Below are 27,778 nucleotides of genomic sequence, written 5' to 3'. Positions count from 1 at the left end.
ATTATTTTATGGTCAATTTTTATATTTTAGGATTTCATTCATCATACTCCCAGCTTTTCTGAGTAGGGGCTTTGGCTTCAGAACAAAGCTTCTGTAGTTTTTCGAATATTTCATTTGAACTATGCAACCAATGGGCTAGTGAGGTTTAATATTATCTGATCCCCTGTTGAGTAATGTTAAAATGTTTTACCTCAAATAGCACAATAGGCCTGTCCAAATAATGTGGTTACCAGGGTCACTGCAACACTCTTACTTCTGAGAACAAAAGGAAGACACTCTGAAGCTATATTTCAAAGGAAAACAGTTGGACTCCATTGTGCTTAAGACAAAATATACTTGATACTCTGACTTTCTAAATGGTTCAGAAACATTCCTGTGTAAGATATACAAAACTGTGATTCCTTTTCAAATGTGAATGATCTAGCTGGATAAAAATATCACTATCTGTTTGGCTTCCTGGACAACATTTTCAATGAAGCACTTCTGCTGTTAAGATGGTTGTTTACAAAATAAAGACATGAAGGATTAAAGCTTGTCAAGTATGACACTGGCCCTGACAATACACAAATTGATTTGATGGACCACAAAAATCTTGCCTTAGACTTATTCCAAGAGCAACCATCGAGAGGCACCTTGGCACCAAGAAAAAGCAGGGCCATTTTGATGGCCCACTCTCACTTGCTCTTGGTCGTGCAAAAATTGTATCTGAATTTAAAATGTCTATGTCAATTTATCACAACCAGAAAATATGTAGGAAAGTCTGGCGGTGGGTAGGTGCATATTTATAAGCCTGATCATACTGTACCTTGCTCACTTTTAAAGGACTTTTGCAAGCCTTCACAGAAGCTTCTGGGGACGGACATTCACTTGTGGGCTCAGGATTTTCAGGATCTGCAATAACAATTAAAACAGGTCTATAGACAGAACTATGTAATGGGTCTGGAGGATTGCTACGGTGATAGAAGCCTGATGTACCAGAGAAGACCAAGTACAACCACAGGATTGCTGGGAGTTGGAAAGGAGGCAGTATCCAGGGACCCCAAGTGACTTCTTACCAGAATCTTTGTCTTTCCTATGGTCACTAAGAAGCAAGGCTCGCTGATAACTTCGCTCCCTCACTTGCTCCACCGATGTTGACGCAGTCCTTTAAAACAAAACATGTGACTTGGATTTGCTCTTTTCAATCTGCACTATTACTAGCAAATATTAGCAAACTAGTAAACAGGTACTTTAATATTAGTAAGTAGTTAATAGTAAATAACTTTAATACTAGCAAATAGGCACTTTAAATTCAGCTACATACCCTGTTTTCCCGAAAATAAGACCTAACCTGAAAATAAGCCCTAGTATGATTTTTCAGGATGCTCGTAATATAAGCCCTACCCCCAAAATAAGCCTAGTTAAGTGAAACCCTGCCCTCCACCACTGTGCAGCAACCAGAAGATGACATGATTGTATTTGAGTAAATGTAGATTGTTGTACATGAAAAAAGAAAAGAAAACATCCCCTGAAAATAAGCCTTAATGCATTTTTGGAGTAAAAATGTATATAAGACCCTGTCTTATTTTTGGGGAAACACAGTACAGTGGTACCTTGACTTGAGAACGTCCCTACATAAGAACGATTCGAGTTAAGAACAGCTCTGTTCGCAAAAAGTTGCTTTAACTTGAGAATGGAACCTCGACTTAAGAACCAAAAAAAGAAAAGAAAAAACCTTTCCTGCCCTTTTTTTGGACGTTAGGTCAAAAGAAGGAAAAAATAAAAATTCGCCCCCTAGTGGTAGATACGGATTAACCGGCTTTGCATTAGTTCCTATGGGAACTAATGCTTCAATTTAAGAACAGCGCCTTGACTTAAGAATGAAAAACAGCAGATATGGATTAAATGGTTTTCAGTGCATTTCTATGGGAAATGGTGCTTCGACTTAATAACGTTTTGACTTAAGAACGCAGTACCAATACAGATTAAGTTCTTAAGTCGAGGTACCACTGTATACAGTGGTGCCCTGCTAGATGACCTCGCAAAACGATAAATCTACATGATGATGTTTTGCGATCGCTATAGCGATTCGCAAAACTGTTTCCAATGGGCGATTTTTGCTGGACGATGTTTGGGTACGTGCCTCGCAAGACGACATTTTGGTACTGATCGGTACTTTGCAAAATGGGTGTTTTCCGAACTGATACTTTGCAGGACAGCCATTTTAACAGCTGATCGGCACTTCGCAAAATGGCTTCCGTATGGGCGATTTTCACAAAATGACGACTATTTTCCCCACTGGAACACATTAAACGGGTTTCAATGCATTCCAGTGGGGAAATGGTTTTCGCAAGATGATGTTTTCACAAGACAGAGATTTCTATGGAACGGATTATCATCGTCATGCAGGGCACCACTGTACAATAAAATCTCTGTTGTGATCCAAGTTGGCATTACACTGATCCAAAGTATTTGGGTAAGTTGCAAGACATTCTTTTAATCTTTAATGCATTTCATACAGGTTTCTGTGGCCTGACAGGAACATGTGGAGGAGTGAGATGACATAATGTGTGCAATTTTACTCTCTATACTAAACAAATCCAGCTTCAAGGGAGAGACAGAGTTTGCTTTGGGGCTATGAATTCTGGTGGTAAAGCTGCGAAACACTGAGACTTACTTCTGGTACAGTGTTGCCATGAATGGGAATATTTCTGATATTTTAGATCCAAACTGCTAACTAGCAATGTAATTTAAAACTTTTACTCCTAATTCTGATCTAATACTCAAACTGCTTGAAAGCACAGTAATTCTGAACACTGCTCCATACAATTTGCTCAATGAATCAGAACTGATCCATGGACCAGCATTTTCGGGTTGTTGAGAACCAGTAGTTTCAATTGGAAAACTGGTTATCTGGGTACTTCTTAGAGCAGGTGCAGGTAGACTTTTTTCTAACCCATCCTACTGTGAAACAAATACCGTATTCTCCCTGGAAAAAACTGAAAGATTTGGGACTAGCAATTCTCCCAGTTTAAGCTTTATGTCAATATATATACCACTAGTGCACTTACACATACATGATTTGGAAATTGTGGTACTAATGTACAAAATAATATTGACATTTCTCAAATTTGCATATGTATTGTAATATTGCAAGCAGAAGTTTCACATGCATCTGCATGGAATATATCTGAATTACTTCAAAGTGGTTAAGCATTGCTATATAGTCATCTTTTAATACTGTCTGAACTGAAGCACTTGGCATTACTCAAAAATCTGAACCCAGATTTGTAAGTATTTTACTTTCTATAAAGCAGGGATGGTCAGCCTCCCAAGGCCTGGTGGCTCACACCCACTTTTATTCTCTCACCCAATTTTTGCCAATCCCCCCCATTTCTAAGCTGTTGTAATTGGACTCTAGTTTGGAAAAAAGCCTGCCTCAACAGCTTAAGGGCTAAAACTTGGCAACATTGCCCCTCATAGTCTTTAGAGGGCAGTAGGGAATTTTTGAGGTTTTTTGTTTTTTGAATTAACCACTAGTAGGCCAGAGGCTGCATTTCTGCCTCTGGAGACCACATCTGGCCCATCTCTGTTGTGAGGCATACATGAAGACCTGCAGGAAAAACACAGAGGTACTCATAGTCTTTACATGCTTCATTCTTTATGTCTCCTTATACAGCGTGTGGCTGTTTATTATACACAGCAACAGGCTATTTTTAAACTTGTCAAAATACGACATAGTTACAAATCAGCCAAAACAACAAACTAGGACCATCTTGCTACTGTATAATGTAATGTTCTGAAAACACGACTGCTACATTTTGATGTCCTGGACACCTGCATTATTTGGAGCACATTCAAGTCTGCCATTTCAAGTTATCTTTCAAAAGAGCTTACCACTGAACCTCTGGATCGTTCTTTTCATTTGAAGCTTCTTTTGATGCAGAGGAATTTTCAGTCTCTTCTGAAGCAGCACTAGACTCGGTGGCTGGCAAAGGTAAAGGGACACTAGCAGCCAGCTCCCTCTCTGCTGGTTCCCCATTTTCAACACTGCTGTAGCCGTCAGTGACACCGCTGTTGTTTCCAGTTCCAGCAGCATGTGGTGATATGCTGAGATGGGGAAAGCCTTCTGTCTTGGAGCCACTTTTTCTGGCTTCTCGCTGCCTTTTACGATATTCTAAAAGTGACACCTGTGGGAAAAACGGAATGTAACTTTTCTAACTCAAAATGTTCAGCCATTCTTAGATATATATTTTTCAGGATGTTGCCCAAACTCATTAATAACTCTACCACTGCATTGTATCTTTTTAAAAAATGCAACATGGATCTGTTTTCAAAATGGTATCATTTTGGAAGAGAAAAATCATATTGCCTTGGTTTGCTTTATTCACATAGGTTTCTCATGTTTCCAATGCACTTAACTGCTTTTCCAAACAAACAAGTTGAACTAAATTTGAAGCCATAGATGGGATAGTAGTCACAACTGCTTGATAACTATTTCAGTGAGTTCATATGATGCAGTTACAAAGGTAGACATTGTAAAAGTTCTTAAACTACCACTTTAGCAAAATGTGAATATCCTTGGATTAGTTTTATTTTCATAATTTTAGTTTTTATTTTAAACTTTTTAGCTCAAATGTCCTCATTCTGCCAGTTGCTGTTGCACAGTAACTGAAAAGGAGCAACCTTCAAAAAGGACTTGGGGAAGCTGCATTAGAAGAGATAGCAACACTCAACTACCGAGGGGGTTCTTTGACAACATAAGCAATTTCTGAACTAGGAGTCAAAGATGTGAATTCACTGGGGCAGGAGTGGTGTTCCAATTGAAAAGCAATACTCCATTGCAACTCAGTTTCCCTGCCTTTAGGTTGTCTAACCCTGTCATTCACAATGTAAGTATTGTGTATAAGATATTGTGTGCACATGCATGTGCACACAATATCTTATACACAATACTTACATTGTGAATGACAGGGTTAAACAATAATATATAATAAATAAATAAACAAACAAACAAACAAACAAACTCTTTCTGGGAATGTTCTGAATGTCTTACAAGAGGTTTCCCTCCTAGACACAGTCAGTGTCAGTGCCCATAGTTTCTTAGCATCAACAATCCTAATGTATCAGATGTTTCAGAGCATTCTCTAATAAATTTTATTTCAGTGATGGCATAGCTTCTCATAGGTTCCAAGTGGTTCAATTCAGCCTCCCATGTAATTTGCCCATACCCAAGTTAAATGATTTGTCAAAATCAATGAAGTTCACCCATCAGTTCATTCAACTGTACATTACAAAGCACGATGTAGATAAATTCATGTATCTGAAACAACTTAGACGCTGATGCTAAGAGATTATAGCTCCAGTTCTATACCCACTTAACTCAGAAGCAGCCCCACTGAACATAGATTCAGAGTTGACTCAGAAGCCAATCCCCTTATGTCAAAAGGGATTACAGTGGTGGCTCGCTTAGCGATCGCTCCGTTGAGCAACGAAATCACTTAGCGACGGGGTTTAAGCGATCGCAAAAGCGATCACTTAGCGATGGTCCCTCTAGGGAAAATTCGCTTTGCGATGATTGCGGGGAAGCGATCATCGCAAAGCCCCCATTTTCGGCCAGCTGATCGGCGGTTTTAAAATGGCCGCCGGAAAACAAAATGGCTGCCCGCTGTGTTGCCTTGCTTTAGAGGCACCGAAAATGGCCGCCCTTTGGAGGATTTTCGCTTAAGGTTAGTTTTGAAGCCCATAAGAACGCATTAATGGCATTTTAATGCGTTTCTATGGGCTTTTAAAAATCCGTTTTTTCCTGCACGGGTTAATGTTGCTAAGCGAGGCACCACTGTATTCCCAGGTAAATGTGCACAGGATCACATCCTGAATCCCAATCTGTACATCTATTCTAAATACTAGTTTTAAAAGCTAACTTATGGATCCAATCCCTGATAAGCCTCAACTTTATTTTCTAATGTCTGTTAAGAAACGGTTTAAATCTACTTTAAAGCTTACAAAAGGCCAGAACACTTGGAAGTCTGCAAGTACAGAAGTACATTGCTATTTTTGTTTTTATACAACAGGTACATAAACAAGTTCAAAAAGGTCATAACCTTTTTCTTTTGTGGAGGATTCTGGGGTGTGCAGTTTCCATCCATTAAGCTCTCACTGCCGACAGCCCTTCCAAAGCCAGCTGCAAGTCCATCTTCAGAAGTGCAAAAAACCGGTGATTCCATGAATATGCCTCGAGCATCATCTGGAATTAGGCACTTTGACTCACTGATTCGGAATCCACCTCCTACCTCCAGCTGGTGTGAAGGTGTTAAGTCCCTCAAATTAGAATTCATAGAGAAGTTTACACCAGTTCTGTCAGGACTTTTGACCCAGGTGGGATAAACAGTTCCACGACCACAGTGTGCCGTTTCCAGTTGGCTGTTTGAATCAGTCCTCTCATGACAGGGGCCATCTATGGTCTTATGCAGTGCACTTTGCTCAATTGCTTCAAGTCCCAGCTGGAGGTCTGAGGGGGCTTCCTTTTCTCCAGAGCACTGCCTGCTGCTATCAGTCCTGTTCCTTGGACTAGAATAGCCAATAGTCTTTATTTCTTGCAGGCACATTTCTGTAAGATTGGAATTTCTGAACGGGTTGAGTGTCAGCATTGTTGATGATGACCGGTCATATCCCTATATGAGGAAGAAAACAATAAAATATAAGAGATACTGTTTAAGAAAATGGAAGAAAAATGACACCACAGATGGAATTGTATGTAATATTAAGCCAAGTTGCACTTTGTTAACTTGGCACTGAACATGATTCCAAAAACTATGGTTTGTGGGCCCGAACCATAATCGGAAGCCATGATTTGTTACAGCTTCACAAACTCAAAGTTATTAAAAGAGAGCTAAAGTTTGGGAGTTTGATTCCCCACTGTGCCTCCTTGACGGGCTGGCCTCAATGATCCATAGGGTCTCTTCGAACTCTGCAGTTCTAAGATTATTATCATATTGTTATTATATATTACATTTGGATCCAGAACTCTAGTTATGCCTGACTCGTTTCCCCAACTTCATATGCTAAAATGGGAGACGAAAACAGGGCAAAAATGGGATGTGTGTTTGGTCTGTCAGGTCATCTTCAGAACAAATCACAGCTAAAACAACAAATTACAGATACTGCAGCCCATGCATCAGCTCAACAGAAAATTCGGTGATTTGAGATTGCACAGGTTAAATATTAACAAACATCCTAACACATCATCTGTATTTTAGTGATTTATGCCTTTAGAACAGATGTCATAAATCATTGTTTAGGCCCATTCATACAAAGAAACTTGATCCAAATGTTGGCAACAATAACGGAAGTTACAGGATTTAAGACAGGAAAGCCCACCACATACTTGCACATCTGGATGACGTGTTTGGAACAGAAGGTGAAAAATATATATTTCTTAGTGGATTTGGTTATTATTAGACACATCACAATATGGGAACTATTAATATTTTTCCTCCACTGAAAAAGGAATCGTGGAACTGTATTATTTGACTGGCTTGAGAATATGACTTATGGAGGTATATTTTTCATGTAACAGAATTATACCAATGAAATAAAGATCTTTTTGTGGTAGGAGTTTAGTAGATTATGTAAATTTAGTATTCTTCTACTATAAATTTGAGTAACTGATACTATGTGGTTTGGGGACTTTTTAAACAGTGTGCCGACCAGTATGGTTTTTTTTGTAGGATTAACTCCCAATTAAAATATTTTTGTAATATATTAGGAACACAGAAACCTGCATACAAATACTCAGTCCACTGATGACACACACCACTGGCTTCAGCCAGGATTCCTTACCAAGAAATACCAGGGACTGAATCTAGAGCTTTTGCTTTGCAAAGCACACGCTTCCCCACACTACAGCTTTTGCCTCAAACAGTTAATTCTAACATCTCTGTAGAGTTCAAAACATTTAGTAAAACAGACCAAACAGAAGCCTTTTGACATAGATTTCTTACAATTATCCTTACCTCTTGATTATATGTTCGCCTCTTAACCTCTGGGGAACTTTCAGGGGAAGAAATATTCTGCAAATACACCAAAAATTAAGAATGGCAAAATAAAGGAAATGATCTGCTGTTACTCTGATGAGGTAAAAAACCCTAAATGAGAATGATTCCAGTTTAATCTGAAATCCATGCTATCTGCAAATCCAATTATAATAAATAATAATATAATAAATACAGCACTAAGGATTTGAAACTATGCAATTACATCTGAAAGTGTCTATAAAGAGCAATTTTGCAACATTCTGTTCATATGTTTTTTTTATACGGACACAAGGTCTAGTCCCAAACTAGGCATCTTCCTATATTTGCAGGAGCATCCACGCACATGTAGAGCTCCTACCTAAGCAAGATCTGCCCTGTTTAATCACTGAAAAATATGAAGATGCATTCTTCTGCAGGAGACAATGGACACACACCCCAGAAGCAGTAATTGTTGTTCGCTGTTTGTATTTTAAGCTACAATTCACACAGCAGATGGGATGTCTTTCCCATTTCTAATTTGTTTCTCTTAGGTCTCTTTTAAAGCTCTCTTTCCAGGGTCAACACCATTGTTCTGGGTTTGGATGCCATGGCAAACCATGTTTTTTTAAAAAATAGGGTTTATAAAATGAAACAAAAACCAGTGCTTTCTGATTGTATTAATAAATCACAATCATTACAGAGGAAGATTCACGGTTTACAATAAACCAGATTTCAACAGACTACAACATAGTATGTTGCAGCATGAATGCCTAGTGGATGGGTTCAGTAATGTAATCATCTTGAAGAGACATCTTGTGATACCCTAAGGTCCTACAACGTGTTACGGAGTAGTTATGGGGGCAGGGGAGAAAGCCTTGTTCCAGGAACACAAACTCTTTCTTAAAGGACCATTCATATTCGAACTTACATATTTCACAAAATTAAGGTCAAAATTACTTTTTCATATGACACTTTCTAGTTCATACCACCTAGAAATGTAAGGGAAGCCTATCTAGCAAAGTATCCAGTTTCTCACAAGGCCAACCAGACCCCTGTGGCATCTTGTTCCCCCAGCAAGGAGAACTTGGAGACATGCTGCTTCCGATTCCAGAGGGATCACATAACTACCATAACCAGTACAGTAGTACCTCGCAAGACGGTCGCTCCGTTTAACAATGAATCCACATTACAACGAGGTTTTTTGCAATCACAAAACGATGTTTTGAATGGGGGAATTTCGCTGCGCAATGATTGGTTCCCTGTTTCGGGAACCGATTTTCGCTTCCCGATGATCAAAACAGCTGATCATCGGGTTTTCAAAGTGGCCTCCTGGTGCTCAAAATGGCTCCCCGCTGTGTTTAGGAGCCATTTTCCACTGCACAGGCACCCGAAAATGGCCGCCCCTATGGAGGATCTTCCCTGGACGGTGAGTTCTTAGCCAATTGGAACGCATTAACCAGGTTTTAATGCGTTTCAATGGCTTTTTTATTTTCACTTTACGACGTTTTCGTCCTACAGCGATTTTGCTGGAACAAATTAACGCTGTAATGTGAGGCACCACTGTATCTGCTGATTTGTCCATTGGTTACTTACCATGATGCCACATTCTGGTCTGTGAGCAAGAAGCTAGTTGGGTTATTCTCCTCTGCCACCCAGGCAAGGCAGGATTAACTCTCAGATGATAAGAATCCATTTATAATGGACAGAGTTGGCTCCTTCCTAGTATCTTTATACAACAGCCAAAACGATCAATCTTTCACAAAAGTGAAAACAGAAACAGAATACTGTTGATGAGGAGGTGTGGCTTAAATTCTTAATTAGGAAACCGAATGGGAGTAGCCATCATAGGAAGAGGCTAGATGTCTCCTTTTTCACAGGCCTGAATGGTCCTTCATGGTAACTAACCAATGTACTGTTCTCCATCTGCAGGAAGGACCAACGATTTGTGTGGGACCTACCCAACCTTACACTAGCAGGAAAGGAAGACAGCTGTTGAGTGAGGAACTACTTGTAGAAGGTATTTGTCTGCCAAAGACAGCTTCAGCTGATAAAGGCCTATTTTATTCTGGTGGGTGAAGGTAGAAAGATGATATCAGATCCCTATTTTACAGATCTCTGCTACCACAGCAATGGTGGAAAATGCTGCCAAAGTAGCTGCTGCTGTGGCAGAATGAGGGGTGATGCTCCTAGGTTTAGGAACATGACTCATCTCATATGACAAGGAGATGTAGGTTGCTAAAGTAGAAATAATGACTTTTTAACCAACTAGCATAGCAGACTTTTGTATGTTCAAATGTTTTTACAGTGGGGTCTTGACTTGAGAACTTAATCCGTATTGGAAGGCGGTTCTCAAGTCAAAAAGTCTGTAAGTCAAGTCTCCATTGACCTACAGTGCATTGAAAACCGATTAATCCCGTAACAGGCCATTTTTGTTCCATTTTGGTTTTTTTCTGGTCTGTAAGTCAAATCTCAGTCTGCAAGTCAAACCTAAATTTTGCGGCCAGAGAAGTCTGTAACTCAAAAAGTCTGTAAGTCAAGCCGTCTGTAAGTCAAGGGTCCACTGTAATATACATGTTTAACAGTCTATGCACATCTAATTTAAGTCACATATACTCAGCAAGGAGAGGATTAGGACAAAAGGAAGGCAGGATCACAGGATATATGAACAAGTACAGTAGTCAACTTTGGGAAGAAAGGAAGGAAGGATCAAGACGAAAGATGATTGTCTGGGGCCCAAATTTACAAAGGTGCTCTTCTTCCAGTGTCCAGCTCTGAGGCCCAGCCAGTAGATATTATAGCCGTCAAAAAAGTCACTTTCAGGGACACAAGTCTGAGATGATTAAGCTGTCTGAATGTACTTCTCCATCCAAAGGAACAAGGGCACTGCCCTCTTGGGAAGTAAACAGTATTTGGATCCCTCCTATTTGTCTGTAAATGCCTTGGCCAAAATTCTGTGCGTTGCCATCAGCACGTCTGTTGACCAGAAGAGACTGAAACCACAGCATGGCCAGCTGAATTCCCTATGCTCTAGTTAGCTGATGCTGCACTGAACTGCCTGGCTGGTCTACAGATCCAAAGCCACCTGACCTTGACGCCTGTCAAGAGTTTCTGTGTGAATGGAGACCAATGTGCCAGATCTTTTTAGAGATGGAGAGATCCCCCCTCATTTGTTGTCTGTAGACTTTGACAGTGATGCAGAAAGAAATCTGTTTCCAAGAATATGTTGAAATTCTATTCAGTAACCCTCTCCTTCTGCCTAAATAACCCATCTGTCCATGATGCATACTTCCAATTTTAGAAGAATGAACTATAGTGTCTTTCTCCCACTGAGGGAAGCAAAGACCAATCACTAAGTGTAGAGGGACTAGCTGGTGGCCTGTGGTCCTGAGCAGGGGTAGCAGGAACATCCCTGAAGCTCTACATTAGAAGTGCTATTGAAACTGTGCATGTGACCATTGTTGATGTTTGAAATTCCTAAATTCCTGGGGCTTGACACCCTCTGAAAAGGCTGAGAAGAGCAAAAGGTATGTTTAGACTGTGTTTCATCATTTTTTAAAGTAACAGTCAGCATGGGCTTTTAATCTTTGTCTCTGCAAAGATGCCTTTCATCTTCTAAAAAAACAGATCCTATTAAATGGGATTGTTGCTAAATTTGAACAAGCAAGGCATCTGTATGCTAAAGTTTTAACCAGAGTACCTTGTCACTCTGATGTCAATGACAGATCTAGTTACCTAGGTAACAGAATCTTGCATAGCATGAGCAATACAGGCATAGGAATCAAATAACCGGACCATGTTTTTTGCGTAAAGCCTTAGCATCTATATTAGAACTGTTAATAAAACACTCATTCCAAAGCACAGAAGCTCTAGTGATAAGTGAAGCAATGGCAGATGCTCTAATCACTAAGGAACAAGCATTAAGTCCTTTTGCATAAGGACTAATATTATCATTAACATGCCTGAAAGCTGCACTTGCCTCTTCAGAAGTATGGGCTTCAGACCATAAGCTTGGACTGAGGCCTCAACTACCAGGACCTTAAGCAATACCAAAATGGCTGGAAATAGCACAAGTTTCTGTGCCAAGGCACTACTAACAGAGAAGCCCCCTCAGTCCTCAGCAGTTTAAGGCATGCATTAGGAAAAAGGTCTTCCTCAGAAGAGGTTTTGTTCTTAGGAAATATCTGGGATGCATGCAAAAAAATGTCAGAGGAAATGTCAGTAACAGGAGATTGTTCACTTTGTTTTTTAGGGTGAAATTTCTGAACCACAACCATCTCAGTTAAAAATAGATGAGTAGTCTATCATATGCGAATTCCCTGAGTTGGTCTACTTCCAAAAAATCTCGCTGGTCTTCATCAGACTAGTGATAAGATTGGAGAAATGCTAACTCCAGGTCAGTCTCTTCTCTCTAAGGTCTCAGAGTCACTACAGCCTATGATTTCTCAATGGCATCAGAGTGTAATGTTTGCTAAGGAACTGAAGGTGTGTTAGATCGAGGAGCAGCTTGAGAAGAAAAACAAGAATGAATTACTCTGGGAGCAAGAGTATTATTCACCTGAGAAGACAGGTTATGAAAATTAGCAGCCTATGAAGTTTGCACAACAATGAGATTAGACAGAAAGACTACCAGAAGTGAAACTCCTGCCCTTCTTCTTGGAACTGGTTAATTACTAAATTCCCCATAAACAGCAGAACTAATTCAGAATGAGGAACTCCACCATAAAGGGTATCAGGATAAACACAGACTGAGCAGGGAGAGGTCGAAAAGGAGCAGAGAAGCAAAAAGAAAAGGAGGAAACTACTAACTAAAACCAAATTATACACTTGGCTGTTGAGTAGAAAAACTGGCACCACAGATATGCTGCTGTAACGCAACTCCATGTTAAAGGCCAGGCATGATTTTTGGTGGGAAACTGGGGTGGCCAACCTGCCAACTGAAGAGCAATTTAGGCAGGCTGAGGAGCTTTTAGACAGAGGTGCCACATGCGTACTTCCATCTCCATCATGTTTCATACCTTCAGGGCTCAGGGAAGGAGAGTGGTTCACAATCACCTCCTCAGCAATGTCTTCTAGAGACAGAGCTCAGGAGGAAGCTGCTTCCTAAATTTAGTAGATTCATTAGAGCCTGGAGGCACTGCCACTGACTGACAAGAAGGAAGCAGCTTCACATTTGCTGAGCATGAAGAGAAGGGTTCTAAAGTGCCGTTTGTAGGGCAGTGGTCCACGGCTCCAACTGGCTTTCAGCAGGTTTGGAGTAGTTTGGGGAGACTTTGCCAAAATTGTTTACAGAAGCAATACAGAATAAACTAGCAAACATAAGGTTTTTGAAAAAGATGTGAAAAAGGTGAATAAGGGAAGAATTAAGGAATATAATGAATCCAGATATAAAACGATCAGTTTTCAGATACACATTGGAGCCAAGTATGACACAGGGCAAATGAATTATTTTCTCCTGAGAGTTTGTCCTGCCTTGGCTGAGTGGCGGGGGGGGGGGGATACTTCAAATTACTGGATGGCTCACACCCACAGACTAAGAAAGCTTTATTCATGCTGAATCTGGTTAATCCCTTCCAAAGCTATCTGAGTTGACTACTCCTGGAATATTTCCCACCTTTACGGCTGTATCTTCCAGCCAGTGTATTAAAATAAAAATTTTAAGGCTTATCTGATGGTGTATTGATACAAGAACATAGTATATGTGAAGTCTGACCTCAAAGTGCATTGCATTTCCATGTATGCATGGAATCACTGGAGTAACAGGTGAGTAAATGGGCTTATAACCATTTCTACAGTTTTCATCTTCTGCTTTTATTCTTGGAGGAGTAGCAAACAACAATGGATCTGAGGCTGAAATATCAGCATGGGTTGGTGTGGCATATGGAGAAGGAGTAGGCGTAGAGGTTTCTGAATAGGCTGAATCCAACAGCTGGTACAGTCTTCTTTTTTTCAGTGGTGTGGTGAGATCTGAATGGTAAGACAGGAAGGCAAGAAACCAAGTTAGTTCCTGTTTAATGATGCTTTAAGATTTTAATGGAAAACATTATCAAGGTATATCCATGAACCTTGTTATCTTAAGATTTAAAAAAGTAGTTCCAGAAAAGTATGCATACAGATCTGATTTCCAAGTTATCATCTATCAATCATGAAGAAATGAAGAATTCTAGAATTCTTATCAGCTGTTTAACCTCTGGTTACATGAGGTAAAGGATATTTGAGCATCAGGTCTTTAAAGCAAAGCATACATACATGACTTAACACAGCCAGAAAGAAGTTGCTAAACTAAACAGGTCAAAAATAAGTGGGGAATATGAAAAGCTGTGGTTTCCCAGTTGCTCCTCTATACTGCTGAAAGACTGAAAAAGATGAAGCAGTTCTAGGGGAGAGCTTGCACAATTTGTAAAATAACACATTCACCTGCTAAGGAACAGCTGTCATTCAACAATAAAGGGCTTCTACTTTCACCATTGATTGCAGGACTTCTAGATCTTTCATGAGACGGTGAATTTAAATTATCTACAACTGCTGAGTTCTCTTCCTCCAGAGCTTGCTTTAACCAACGCTGCAAGAAGATTTTTTGCAAAATAATTAATATCATTTCTATTTCCTGACTTTTTAACAGCATTTACAAGCCACTGTGTAATGAAGTTTTCAGGTAGCTTACAGCATACTATGACATTACTTAAAATTCAACTAGCATGACAACGTATGACACAGCATAAAATTCAGGAGTAGAAAAGAAAGGTAGCCTAAAATAACCTTGGAAAAAAAAATTAAAATCTTTTCCTGGTGCTGAAACGACACCAAAGTTTATGCTGATGGTGAAAAGCTCTTTTACCAGTATTAACCAGCTGTCACTTTTAATCAGTAAACAAAGAAATTTCAATGTTTTTCAGAATTACCGTTAACTTTAAAAAGATAAATCAGAGGGCACATTACCTTTTTGCAGGAGCCAATAATATTCTCCACAGGTTCTTTTCTCCGTCGCTTTTCGGAAAGGAACGGTGATGTAAAACGAATATAGTGCTTTGGAGTAGTATATACATGGGGGCTATAAGTGAGACCTGGCAAAGAATTCAGCTGTGTAGCCAAAACCTCAGGATCTGTCGTTATACGCAGAGGCCTTTCTGAAAGGCTGTCCATTGGTTTGCCTGTCTTCTCATTCTTCTCACTTAACCACTCATCCACCAAGTGCTGAAAAGAAAAGGGGAAAAGTCAGCATAGCATGTTTGGGTTGGTCCAAAGTACAGCAGTAATGAAGGCACTGCTCTAGTGTATTACCTCAGTCACTGTTTTCCAATTTGTTTTGGTTCAATGTGCTGGTATAGATCTCTACAGCCCTCAATATCATTCCTTGATCCAGGACCCCTGAATGACGTCCTCCTACAGTGAAATTCCCAAACACTTAGGTCACTGTTAAGAGGTCCTTCTCTGTGTTTCCCCATATAATGGGGCAAAGAAGAAACAAGAGACTTCTGTATGCCTCCTATATTGAGATCCTATTCTTCCTCAGATCAAATAATCAGAATCTCCAGGGAATAAGTTTGCTGAATGAAAGAACTGTGGGCTAGGATTGGGATACGTACCATGGCTGAAGATGTACCACAGAGAAAGAGAGAAACTAGAGTTCTCTTATGTCCTAAAGAGAGCTGCTGGTGGTTGGAGTGAACATTACTGGTCCATCACAGTGTAAGGCAGCTTCCTCTGCTCCTAAAACCCACTATATATGCATATGGGATCTGCAATGGGCTGAACTGAGCTTAGTGCAAACTGGCTATGGGAACTGCTCCTACATTCAAAGAGAGCAAGCCAAATCTTGACTTGAGCAACTTAATGTGCACGACCTCATTATGGTTGTGTTGTTACCTTTTGTGTATCCTGATTATTTCTTATCCATCTGACAGTGAGGACTACTACCTCCCTCTATGGGTGAGTTACCAACCTGCTCTTTTTTGAGAAGAGGGATTTTTCTAAGGTGAGGCTTGGTCCCAAAAGAGAACTGATAATAACCATGCTTCCCCCTTACATCTAGCATCAGGAAAGACACAGTTAAGTTTAGAAATGTGCATACCTTTTTTGTTTTAGGATATTTAGTAGGGCATTTATTAAGTGCTGGGGCTTCTGGTTCAGGAACTATTTCAGGAACAGCTGTCTCTGTTTCAGGCTCAGCTACAGGTACAGCATTTTCAGGCTCATTGTGCTGTGAACTAACTTCCACATCAGGAGAAGATGGCTGGATATCTGAACACATGCTAACAGTTCTATGCCGTCTCCGCTGCTGTCCGATGTGAGTTCTGCTCCGAGAGAAACTTTTTCTCTGCTTTGCTCTATTGACTTTGGCAGGGATTGGCTTAGTGGCAGTTTCTTCTTTTGCTGGTTCCTGGTACAATATATTAAAATCACAACAATCTGAATAAATCTACATTTCTGTATATAGTATTCACATCCAATATCATATTTTTAGCACTGCCACATCAGTATCTCTTAAGGACATCCTTATTTTAATGGCAGGAAATTTTGAGAGTACACTGTTAGAAGCAAGTTTTAAAAGTCTCCTCTGTTGGGTCAGCATGAAGCTTCATGAAATTGAATTAACCTGCTCAGTAACTTAAGCCCTAAATATATAATGCCAGTAGAACACTGTCATATTAGCCAGCCAAAATTAAGAGAAGACAAAATACAGTTCTAGAAATATACTCTTTCAAATCAGCTATAACAGAATAAAAGCACATGCAAATACCTGAACAAATTCTGTGTCATTGATGATCTGTGTATCCCTGCATTCTGATTTAATTTCAGTTTTAGCTGTACTGATTCTTTCCAAAGCCTGTTCTCTTCTTTTTTCTCTTTTTTCTAGTCTGGCAAAAGCTTGAAGAATAGCTTCCATTTTCCGTTCTTCTCTAGTCTGAAGAATTTAATAACATTTTTAAACAATTCGTACCCAAGAGACAATGAGATTAAATATTTAATATTAAAATACATTAAAAAGTATTAATGTTCAAATTGTTTCTGTAAAATTCAAATTCAGCAAAACAGATTATAAAATTGGTGTCATTACAGTAATACTAGTGTTCAGCATTCAGGAATGTTATTGTGTTTTGAAGCTGGAATAAAAGAAAAGTAAGTGGTGCCTCGACCATTTCAAGTTGTGACCAGCTCCAGCCGCAAAATTTAGCTTCAACTTGGGGAGCTTTGAGTTGCGACCGGAAAAAGGCAGGGGGAAAAGGCGGGGTATTCAAATTTGCTAACTGTTGGTAGGCAAAGAGGCTGCTTCTTTGTAGCTCTTTTGCCCCAACAGTTAGAGTGTGTCCTTGGAGGAGGCTTTGGATTGCCTGGGGCTGCTTTCTGCTCCTAAGTACATTTACTTTGTTTTGCAGGGTGGGTTTGGTGGGGAGTCATGTTTCTGTGCTGTGATGCTTTTTGTGTTTTTGTGTGTTTTCTCGCAGCCCCATCGTGTTCCGGCAGGGCTGGTTGTGGTGTTTTTTTTTGTTTGGGTATTTTTTGTGGCTTGCATTGGTTTTTTAAAATTTATTTTTGGGTTTTTTGTTTAAAAAAATTCCGGCCTCAAAGCGTTCCTATGGGACTTGCAGTGGTTTTTTTTAATTTTAGGTTTTTTATTCTGGAACAGATTAATCGTGTTCCAATGCATTCCTATGGGAAATGGTGCTTTGACTTACAACCATTTCGAGTTACACCCATCTTCTGGAACGGATTATGGCTGTAAGTCAAGGCACCACTGTAAATACAGTGCACTTGCCAAAAAGCAGCAGTGGTGAGAATCTATTAGTACAATCACTGTATCTAATGATAACTTACAATCGATTCCATAAAAGAAAGAGGAGTGTTTACTAGAATTTAAATAAAAGTTCTTTATGTGAGTTCAATTACAATAATTTTTTTCTCAAAAGGTGGTCATATGTTTTGTATACTTCTCAATGAAAAGTTTAAAAAGAATCTGTCATATTCAATTTTTAAATCAATTTAGTTATTTTCACAATTAGAGAACTAGTTTGAACTCGCTGAAATGTAACAATGGCTTGTGATAGTTAAAAAAATACCTTTTTCTGCGGATGTAAACAATACATTTTTAAGGAACTATAATTCAAGATTAATTGCTAATTGACTTTTTATCTCATAGAACAAAATACACTCAGATTCCGCTTAGTGCACAAGGTGCTGTGCAGGACACTGAAATTCAGACTTCTCAGAGCAGAGATAATCAACTTTGTTCAGTCTGAGAGCCACATGGACTGCTAAAAATGTGGGGAGAAAAAGAATTGTCAAAAGTTCAATTCCAGTTTTGAAAAAGTGGCAATTTTGGTGTTATGCATGGGGGCACTGCAACAGGTGTAAAGATGGATTTAGTAATTCACCTTTTTTACTGGGGGAAACCTTTTTTGGGGGGCAGCAGACTGAGGGATCGTCATGTGGAGAGGAAAAATAGCTTTGGGGTGCTCCATATAGTCTTGCAGCTGCACTCTGCCGACTCCAGTCTCTCTACTGCAAAGTGCATTAACTTAATCTTGATGGGCAACCACTCTGGATGGTAACCATGCATAAGATGCCTAGTCAATGTCAACTCCCACTGTCTCTCCAAACTAGTAGAAAGCGATGTGTGAAGCTAAGCAACTTCTTAGGGCATTGGCTGTTTTTGCTGATTCTGAACACTGAATTCTTTGTCACCTCATAAAATTCCTGACAATCTTATTATCTTATTTAAGCATAATCTCCTGTGCAAAGGACAATACTCCATCCACTTAGTATTTTTGAACTACTACGTCTAAGAATGAACAGAATTTTATCAGAATTTTATCCGAACACTTAAACAGAAAGCCGAGGGTAGGGTGGGGGCTTAACATGCAATTTGTGCACTGCCATCTTTGCATACACAGATTTAATTCTAATTAGTTTTCAAGGTAACTGGTCAAGCTTTTATTATTGTGAACAAAAGCAACAAAGTGAAATAAATTATTACTGAGTTACCAGGGATTTTTCAAGTTATGAGATGCAATGGTGCATATCCCTGGGAGAGAAGATATTAATTACACCATAATGATTTAAACAAAATTTCCACTGTAACTTGGGGTCACTCATGAACCTGCCAAAGGCTTAAATCCTGCTGAAGTGGTTGAACATAAAGTTATGAATGCAGAATTGTTACACCCAGGCAGTCCACATTGGGCAATCTGACTGATTCATAGCACGACTATCACCAGCATGTCCACTTCCAGTATCACTTCCACCTTGGCACGATTTTTCCAACTTCTGAGTTATGAACATGAAGCTGTGCAATGGGATTGTAGCCAAAATATTTTAGATAGTTTTACGGTGATAGAACATTAAACAATTCCAACTGGCTTTATGGAATTTGTCTTCCGTGTTCTAATACACCGCTCCTACTCCTTGCTGCAAAAGACTGAAACCTTGGAGATGAGCTTCCTTAAAACCATTCATTCTTCCACTGGCTACATCACAAGAGATGTGGTCCCCAACTCCTTATAATTGTCAACACCATTTTCCAAGCAAACACACCTCTTCTACTCACAACTCCTTCTCTCTCTCTCTCTCTCTCTCTCTCTCTCTCTCTCTCTCTCTCTCTCTCTCTCTCTCTCTCTCTCTCTCACACACACACACACACACACACACACACACACACACACACACCTTCCTAGTTTTCAATTTTCTTCCTCCTCTCTGATCAATAAATACAGTATCTATAGTTAACAAAAAATATATTTTAGAATGTTCATGCCAGGGTTCATGGCTTTCTATCCATATAGCAAAGCTAACCCCTGAAATCCATAACACAAAACCTGTACACAAGACATCTTCCCACAGAGTGCACTACAAAATGTAATTCCTCTTCAGCTTCACACTGAGGGAACAAATGATCAGAGAACATTTTCCAAGAGGTTTCAGCATGCATTCCCTACATTATATGAATCAGCTGAACATCCAAGAACTGTGAACTGCAAATATTACCAGAGTGGTAATTATTGATTTCTGGGACTAATAAATTTGGTCATATATCCCTAGTCTTGGTGACATTTCCATGCTAAATTCCAAGGTTCTGACTTATAAAGCCCTTAATAGTTTAGGACCTTGATAACTTGGAATGTCTCTCTCAGAAATTAGCTATCTGTTTCACTTGCTAACAAGGGATCACAGCTTTTTAGTAGTGGACCCCAATCTTTAGAATAAGTTACCAAAAGAGATACACCAGACTCCTTCCCTCTTGATGTTCAGGAAACTGGTGAAAACAGAACTATACAAAGCAGATTTGAATAACTGACCCCTAGATGTTGTTAATATTAACTGTATTTTTCTTTTCTTCGTTTTGTATGAATTTTAGTTCTACTGTATACTTATGGACTGTCATATTGAATCTTGTGGGATTTTAAGTTTTAATCTGTCAACCACCCAGAGTAATGCTTATGGTAATGGGGAGGAACATAAATCAAATAAATAAATAGACGAGACAATTTTTGTCACCAGTCACACTTTGAAATCCTGTCAGGCTGTGAAGTCGAAATCTTTTAGATTTTGGGAAGATGAGTCTCTTCCTACAGTTATGCTTTTGAGTTAGATCTTTCACTATCTTTTTCTAAGTAACTGGTTCTTATTTTTCTACCCCACAATATTTGTATCACCAGGGCTGAGTGCTTCCAAAAATTAATCTCTGCTCTCTAACTTACACTGATGGTAGGAGAATGATATCCCCATGTATAAAAGACAAAGGGCCTTTTCGGCAGCTGCCCCCAGACTATGGAATGCCCTCCCAACTGAAATTTGTCTGGCGCCAACGTTGATGACATTTTGGCGCCAGGTCAAAGCCTTCCTGTTTCAGAAGGCTTTTAATTGAAATAACATCAACTGTGGGTCCTGATGGCAATTAATTATTTTATCTTTTATTGTATTTTAATTGTATTTTAATTGTTGTAAGCCACCCAGAGACCTTTGGGTAGAGTGGGCGGCATATAAGTTAAATAAATAAATAAATAAATAAATAAATAAATAAATAAATAAATAAATAAATAAATAAATAAATAAATAAATAAATAAATAAATAAATAGATGGATGGATGGATGGATGGATGGATGGATGGATGGATGGATGGATGGATGGATGGATGGATGGATGGATGGATGGATGGATGGATGGATGGATAGATAGATAGATAGATAGATAGATAGATAGATAGATAGATAGATAGATAGATAGATAGATAGATAGATAGATAGATAGATAGATAGATAGATAGATAGATAGATAGATAGATAGAGGAACATCCCATGGTAGCTGCCAACATAATTTTTTTCCTACATGGGGAAAGGACATCCTTACAGTGAGACTTAACCAAGCTAGCAGTCCGAGGATGGGAATTATTGGTGTTGGTTAATGGGAAGAATGCAGGAGTCAAAGGAAATTTCCCTGCTGGGAAAGCAGCTGTTGCAAGATTCTCTGCCCACAGATGGCCTATGGTCCAACCTATAGTAGCTACTGAATGAATACTTAGCAGATCAGGTGGCAGCCCTGCAGATGTTGAGTGGAGCTATGATATTAAATGCCATAAATGGACACCTTCCCCATATTTCTAGCTTAAAATGAGATTAGGAGAGCCTCAGAAAATTGGAGTTCTCTGGCCTTCTTCAGGTGAATTTTGCTGCCCCTCTTATATCTTAAGGTTCATCACTCCTTTTTCAGTAGGGTGAAAACAAAAAGAGGGTAGAATAATATTTTAGCCTCTATGGCATGTAGAACTGACTTTTGAAATAAAAGACAGGTCTAGCTAGAAGATAATTGGCTCTGAATCATGAAGGATTTAGACCCGGTGGAAGAAAGCACTCTGTTTAGATACTCTCCCAGAGGAAATAATAGCTGTTAGAAAAAGTACTTTCCGAGACATATGTTTCAGACAGAACTTCTTTAGGGGCTTAAAGGGAGTTTTATTAAGGGCTCTTCTATGTACAACATGTTGAGATTGGAGCGATAGCCAACCCACACTTTAATTGTGTATAAAGTGAGATATTGTTGTTGGAAGTTTAAAACTGTCACCAGGGCTGCTACTAGTCCCTTAAAACAGCGGTCCTCAACCTTTTTGGGGCCACAGACTGGCTGGGGGAGCAAGCTGCATGTGTGGGGGGCATGATGCCCACCACGCATGACATGCCCACCAGGAGCGCAACACACACACACCACATGTGTGTGTGAGTTGGGTGGAGATCCATATCCACGGCCCAGTTCCGGCAAGCCCATGGCCCAGCACTGGGCCGCGGACCGGGGGTTGACGACTCCTGCCTTAAAACAACGATTTCTGTGCTTGCTTGCTTTTCTGCACTCCAATGACGCTCCGTAGACCCTACTGGTATATTCCTCATAAGAAGCCTGCCTGATGGGAACCATCTGCTCAGAATTATCACTGGTTCCACTCCAGATCTGTATGATATAATGATTCCAGGCTGAGGTCATTGAATGTGGAAAGGGTCTATTCAGTGCAGGTTGTGTCCTGGCAGCTCAACCAACTTGCTTTGGTATTCAATACACCGTGTATGTGTTCCACTTCAAGAAAGAGATGGGCCACTGCCCATAGTAGCTGGGAATATGTTTCCCCAATCAGAGAGCAGAATCTTGTGCCTCCTTTGCAAATGTTGTGAGCTTTGGCAGTTACATTGTCTGTATGAATCAGAAGTTCTGATTCCTAATGTCTTGTCACATTAGGTCTGCAAGAGGTCATGCAGCTAAGGAAAGATATGTACAGTATTTACTGCTTTCTGGGGTGTGCTACGAGCACCGCCATTAGTTTGTCTCTCCTTGAGAGAGGAGGATAGGCTGAAGGGTAAAGCCTCATGCTGGAGGTGCTTCCCCATGTAAGCAAACTGAAGGTAGTGGTGGTGAAAAGGGTGAAGAGACATGACAGACTCTAGTGATTCTCCAGAAAGTTTGGATCCTCCAGTGAGGGTGAAGGTCCAATTATTTTCAGTGCTGACATCCACTTGCCAGAGCTTGAGACACATGTGTCTGCAGATTGGAATATGTTACCCGAGCTCTTGTGCAAAATTGGGTTGAATTTAAAGTGCCCCTGGCAATGAAGGCCATGGCCCTGACAATTAATCCCCACCTGAGTTTTTCAAATATTTAATAGTTTTAAAAATATAGACCACAGGGGGGAAAAACAACCTTGTCATTGCTAGCTTGTCTACATATCTTTCAATTTGTGTAAGACAAAGACAACCTTAACACATGATGGGTAAAAATTAAAATAAACCCAAACTAAAAATAAAAGATGATGGAAAATCAAAAAAGGTTCTGTTTAAAAAACACACATCTTTCTGGAAGAGGGATTTTGGGTGAAACGGGGTGCTACCCCCCAATACAGGATCTTCAACTGCGGAATGTATAGAAATACGGAAGGATCAGAGACATAGATGAGCTAGAGCAGACTATTATGTGCAGAGCAGAGGTAGAAGTTAAGGTAGAAAAGAGATATGAAAATGGAAAGAACATAAAGACACTCTGAGGATTAATGAAAACATGTGGAACTGGTACGGAAGATTACATGGAGCATGTATAGATTTAAGAGAAACTAGAGCATGTTCACAGCATAAGAAAACTGAATTTAGTAATATGTTCTGAATAGATGGTAACAGGAAGTTAGGGTGATAGCTAACACGAGTTACAGCAATCATTCTGCAAAGAGCAGTCTTGTGCAGCTTCAGCCAGACAATGGATTACAAAGCAACTGCAAAAAGAAAACACAAGTATTTGGCACCTGTCAAATACTTGGAGACAAGTGTCTTCAAGGAGAGGTGCAACACAAGGGAGGAAAGAGTTTGGATGGAAAGGCAGGAATCTCTATCTTTCTAATGTCCAAAACAATGAGGTGGAAGGGTTCATGAGAGAGGTAAATATACAGTATGAGGTAGATTGTAGATAGGAAATACAGGGAGATTCGGAAATTTTGAACCACCAAGAAGTAATGCATGGAATGAATTTCTCAGGAAGGAGACAAGAAAAGCAATATGCTCAAGGAGCAAAACTTATGGGGAACTAATGCTGAAGGCAAGGAGATTGCAGATGAACGATGGACAGGAGTGGGAGGGGGGATTAACAATACAATTTGCAACTGCATATAGGTGCAGGTGAGGGACAGAATGAAAAGATTTAGCAGACAAAGAAGCTATCAAGCAGCTATCACATCTCAGTTAACTCTTTTAAGTCCATGATGGCTTTTAACAATTTGCCTAAATTTCCTCTACAGCTCAGTGCCCTTTGCAACACCTGATTACGTCAAGATTCCTCCACCACTTTTGACTTGCAGAAATATGTGATATTTCTTCTCACTGTCTGATGTATCTAAGCCACTGCTTTAAGTTCTATATTTCACATCAAAGTAAGCACAGCACATTAAACATGTCTATGTACCTTGCTTAGTTTTTTACAATTATCCATCAAACATCTGGCTCATGTTTTTCAATAATAATTGTCTTTATAAAGAAGAGTATTCCCTGGCTTGGCCTTTAGAAATGAATTAAGTTGAACAAAAAACTATGAAAATGTTGAGATCTTTTATTTTATAGCTAACTAATCAAGATTAATTGCAATTATAAAGATCAAGATGTAAAAAGTGTTTTCTTTGATCTGCAACAATACACCAGAAATACAATATAATTATTAAGTAAACTCCCAAGAAAACAACACACACACAATGATCAAACATTTACAATCAAGCAAAAAATGAACACATTCACTCACTCACAGAAATTTCAGATATGGTCAGCATGTATCAAGGAGCAGATTTTAAATATTCTCAAATGCTAGATATCTAGGAGAGGCAGCAACGATCAGCATGGGAAGAGCAGCTGTCACCAAACTTTAGTGACAGCTTTAAGCAGCTACTAGCTTCCCAACTTACCATCTTCCTTTTCCTTTCTGCAATCTGCTCCTCTGATTCCATTTCTACTTCATTGCTAATAGGAGTTTTTTCTTCTATATCATCAATAATATCTGGCTCCTGAAAGATGGAAATGACTGCTTTACAGAAGCTCTACTACTGCTGCTGCATCTGCTGCTATGACCCAGGGAATTCTAAATACTAGTACTGCAATCCTATACACTTACCTGGGAGTAAGTCCCACTGAATTCAATATGACTTACTTCAGAGGAGGCAGGCACAGGATTGCATTGTAAGAAGGATTACACCCGTCCTACAAGAGCAGCTAAACCAATTCACAGGCTAAAGAATCTTTTCTACTCCAAATATGTTTGGTCTGAACAGATTGCAAGCTAATATAGTCAGATTCAACACAAATGTCCAGTATGTTGAATGTTCATCTATTAAGCATTCAAAAATACATAAATAAATAATAAAATTTTAAAAAAATTAAGAGAAACATAGAAGCAAGGAACTTAAAACTATCTTTCTCTTTCTAGGGAGTTTCCCTCTAAATATGGAAGAATATTTTACTTCATGTAGGCTACTTTTAGCAAACCACCTGGGAAATAAAACATTCACATAATGTTGCTAAACTACTAATCAGTAATCTTGCCACTTCTGCGTGACTTCAGTAATATTGCAATCCTATGCATGTCTACTGAGAAGTATATTTTATTGAATTCAACTAGCTTACTCTCAAGTAAGTATATAGGATTTCACTGTTATATGTATAAAATTGTCTACTTAGAAATGATAAAATACACAGAGCACAGTTAATAAGATTCGCAATTCTATACTTTACACTAGCCAAAGAGCCAAGAAGAAATAATGTTATCTATTTAAGGCTTTATCTATAAACACAGGATTCAATGTGAGGAGTGTTACTCTGAAAAACAAATCTTCAGTCCTACGGAGACAATCCATACACACACTATATATTTTAAGGCCGCACAGAATGGTATAAAATATTATCTCTGTAAAAATTCTGCTAATATCGTGCCAGTTTCCAAGAGGTTCCAAAACTTCAAATAAATAAACAAAAAACAAACAAGATAGTACCACCACAAGATCACATTTTGGCCAGGCCCCACATTATGTTGTGGACTCTAAATTAGTAGTAGTATATATTTGGATACAAACTACAACTTCACATCTACTGCTCATTTCTATGCTCCCTGAATTATTTTAATCAGCAACTTTAAATTAAAAGTGCAAGAAGGATTAGATATATGTTGGAGATCTAGAGACACTGTATGAAAGCCACCTAAGTACTGTAAAATTATTATGCCACAATGGAAAAATGATGACAAGACTTTTTATTCTTGCATGCAGATACTGTACATCCTTACTTAAATAATAGTATCATAAACACACATGTCTGTGCAGATCAGTGTCTGTAGGAATCACATGCTGTGCCTTGTAAGATGAGTGGAAAAGCAAACAATGCCTTAGATAACTCACATGTGCCCATCCAAGACAATTAATTACAAGCAATGCTGCCTGAAATCCATATATTCACCATTTACCACCCTGGCAACATTTGAACACAAAAGCAAGCCAGGACTCTGAAAATTTCTGGCTTCCCGTGAATTGGGTGCAAATAGTACTAAGTGTCCTGTTTGCTTTTACAGTACTTGGCCTCTACAGACCGGAAAAGGAAAAGCAAGGATGGATAATTTTCAGAAATCAGGAGGTCACCCAAATTCATCCTTAAACTGTAGACAGCTGTGTCTGCTCCCACAACCTCCGAACTCTTCCTCTAATGGCCAAAACCACATTTTTTAAATAAAAAATCCAGTTTTATGCAGAGGTGCAAGAATTATCTAAAAATAATTAATTAAAATAGTCATTTTTAAAATTAAAAACTGATCTATCGGCATACTGGGGACCACAGCAGGTCTCAGGAACAACACTTGAGTCCCATGCGATTCTGCAGCCAATATAAGCAAGTCAGCATCCTGATTAATTCATCCATAAATAAAAAACGTTTTAGTGGTGCAAAATGCTTTTGTTGGACAAAACAAAACTCTGGCTTGCAAGAGTGACATACGTAGTAACATTTTCCCATTCTTGGTTAGCTTAGCTTGGAAACGGAAAACACTTCCCCTGCCAGACTTCTTGTACACTATAGCAAACCCCCAAAACTAGAGAGAAAGAGACTGGAGCTCCATTTTGGATTCATATTAAAATCTTTGGAGTTTGGGAGGCACCTTCTTTTGATGAAGAACTGCCACTCCCAGGAGACTCTAGGGCAGGCTTGTCCAACCTGCAGCCCATGGGCCACATGCAGCCCAGATCGGCTCATAATGAGGCCCAGTGCAATTTTTTATTTTTAAAGAAATTCCAAAGTTTCAAGTTACACTGCCGCTGCTTGCGGCTCGGGCACGTCACAATGGTAGGGGGGAGAGAGGGAAGGAAGAAAGGAGTGGGAGGGGAGGGGAGCTGTATGACTGCATTGTGCCGTCCCCGTCAATAGGTGGACCCCCTCCCGACCCCATAAAGCCACCGGAGTCTAAGATGGCAGCCTCTGCTGTCTGAGATAGCAGCTGCTGGTAAGCGCGCTTGAAGCAGGGCTGCGGAGGACGGCTAGGGCTGCCCCCCATGTGGCCCAAACCAAATTATGTGCGGCCCAAACCAAATTTTCATCTTCTAATGTGGCCCAGGGAAGGTGAAAGGTTGGACACCCCTGCTCTAGGGCAATGGATTCTCCTTTTTTTACTGTAAACTTCTTCCAGTAGGGTGAAGAAACTATAGGGAGGAGCCTCTCAAACAGATGAGTAGGCATTTATTTCCTATACCTGGTTTAATGTCTCTTGTTGGAAAAAGGATTAGAGATGGGCATGAATCTGGAAC

General features: G+C 39.5%; 1 protein-coding gene across 6 annotated transcripts in view; it reads right to left on the bottom strand.

Annotated features, from left to right (window-relative positions):
- KMT2E (lysine methyltransferase 2E (inactive)) overlaps positions 1-27,778 on the bottom strand; it is an 86,927-nt gene that overhangs the window by 2,647 nt on the left and 56,502 nt on the right. For 3 of the 6 annotated variants that reach the window (XM_020797280.3, XM_020797281.3, XM_073000673.2), the window contains 11 exons: positions 24,905-25,003; positions 16,732-16,896; positions 16,063-16,371; positions 14,931-15,185; positions 14,409-14,553; positions 13,705-13,958; positions 7,995-8,051; positions 6,084-6,653; positions 3,877-4,169; positions 1,056-1,144; positions 806-891 (listed from right to left, as the gene is read on the bottom strand). In XM_020797280.3, coding sequence (XP_020652939.3) covers positions 806-891; positions 1,056-1,144; positions 3,877-4,169; positions 6,084-6,653; positions 7,995-8,051; positions 13,705-13,958; positions 14,409-14,553; positions 14,931-15,185; positions 16,063-16,371; positions 16,732-16,896; positions 24,905-25,003 — 2,322 coding nt within the window. Of the gene's footprint in view, positions 1-190; positions 256-805; positions 892-1,055; positions 1,145-3,876; positions 4,170-6,083; positions 6,654-7,994; positions 8,052-13,704; positions 13,959-14,408; positions 14,554-14,930; positions 15,186-16,062; positions 16,372-16,731; positions 16,897-24,904; positions 25,004-27,778 lie in introns of all 6 variants that reach the window. The other 3 variants (XR_013545670.1, XR_013545671.1, XM_020797282.3) reach the window with 3 other exon arrangements.

Source organism: Pogona vitticeps, chromosome 5, assembly GCF_051106095.1.
Source record: "Pogona vitticeps strain Pit_001003342236 chromosome 5, PviZW2.1, whole genome shotgun sequence".
Classification (NCBI taxonomy): domain Eukaryota; kingdom Metazoa; phylum Chordata; class Lepidosauria; order Squamata; family Agamidae; genus Pogona; species Pogona vitticeps.
Note: the sequence above shows the minus strand (reverse complement) of the source record. Positions and strands in the feature narration are given on the sequence as shown.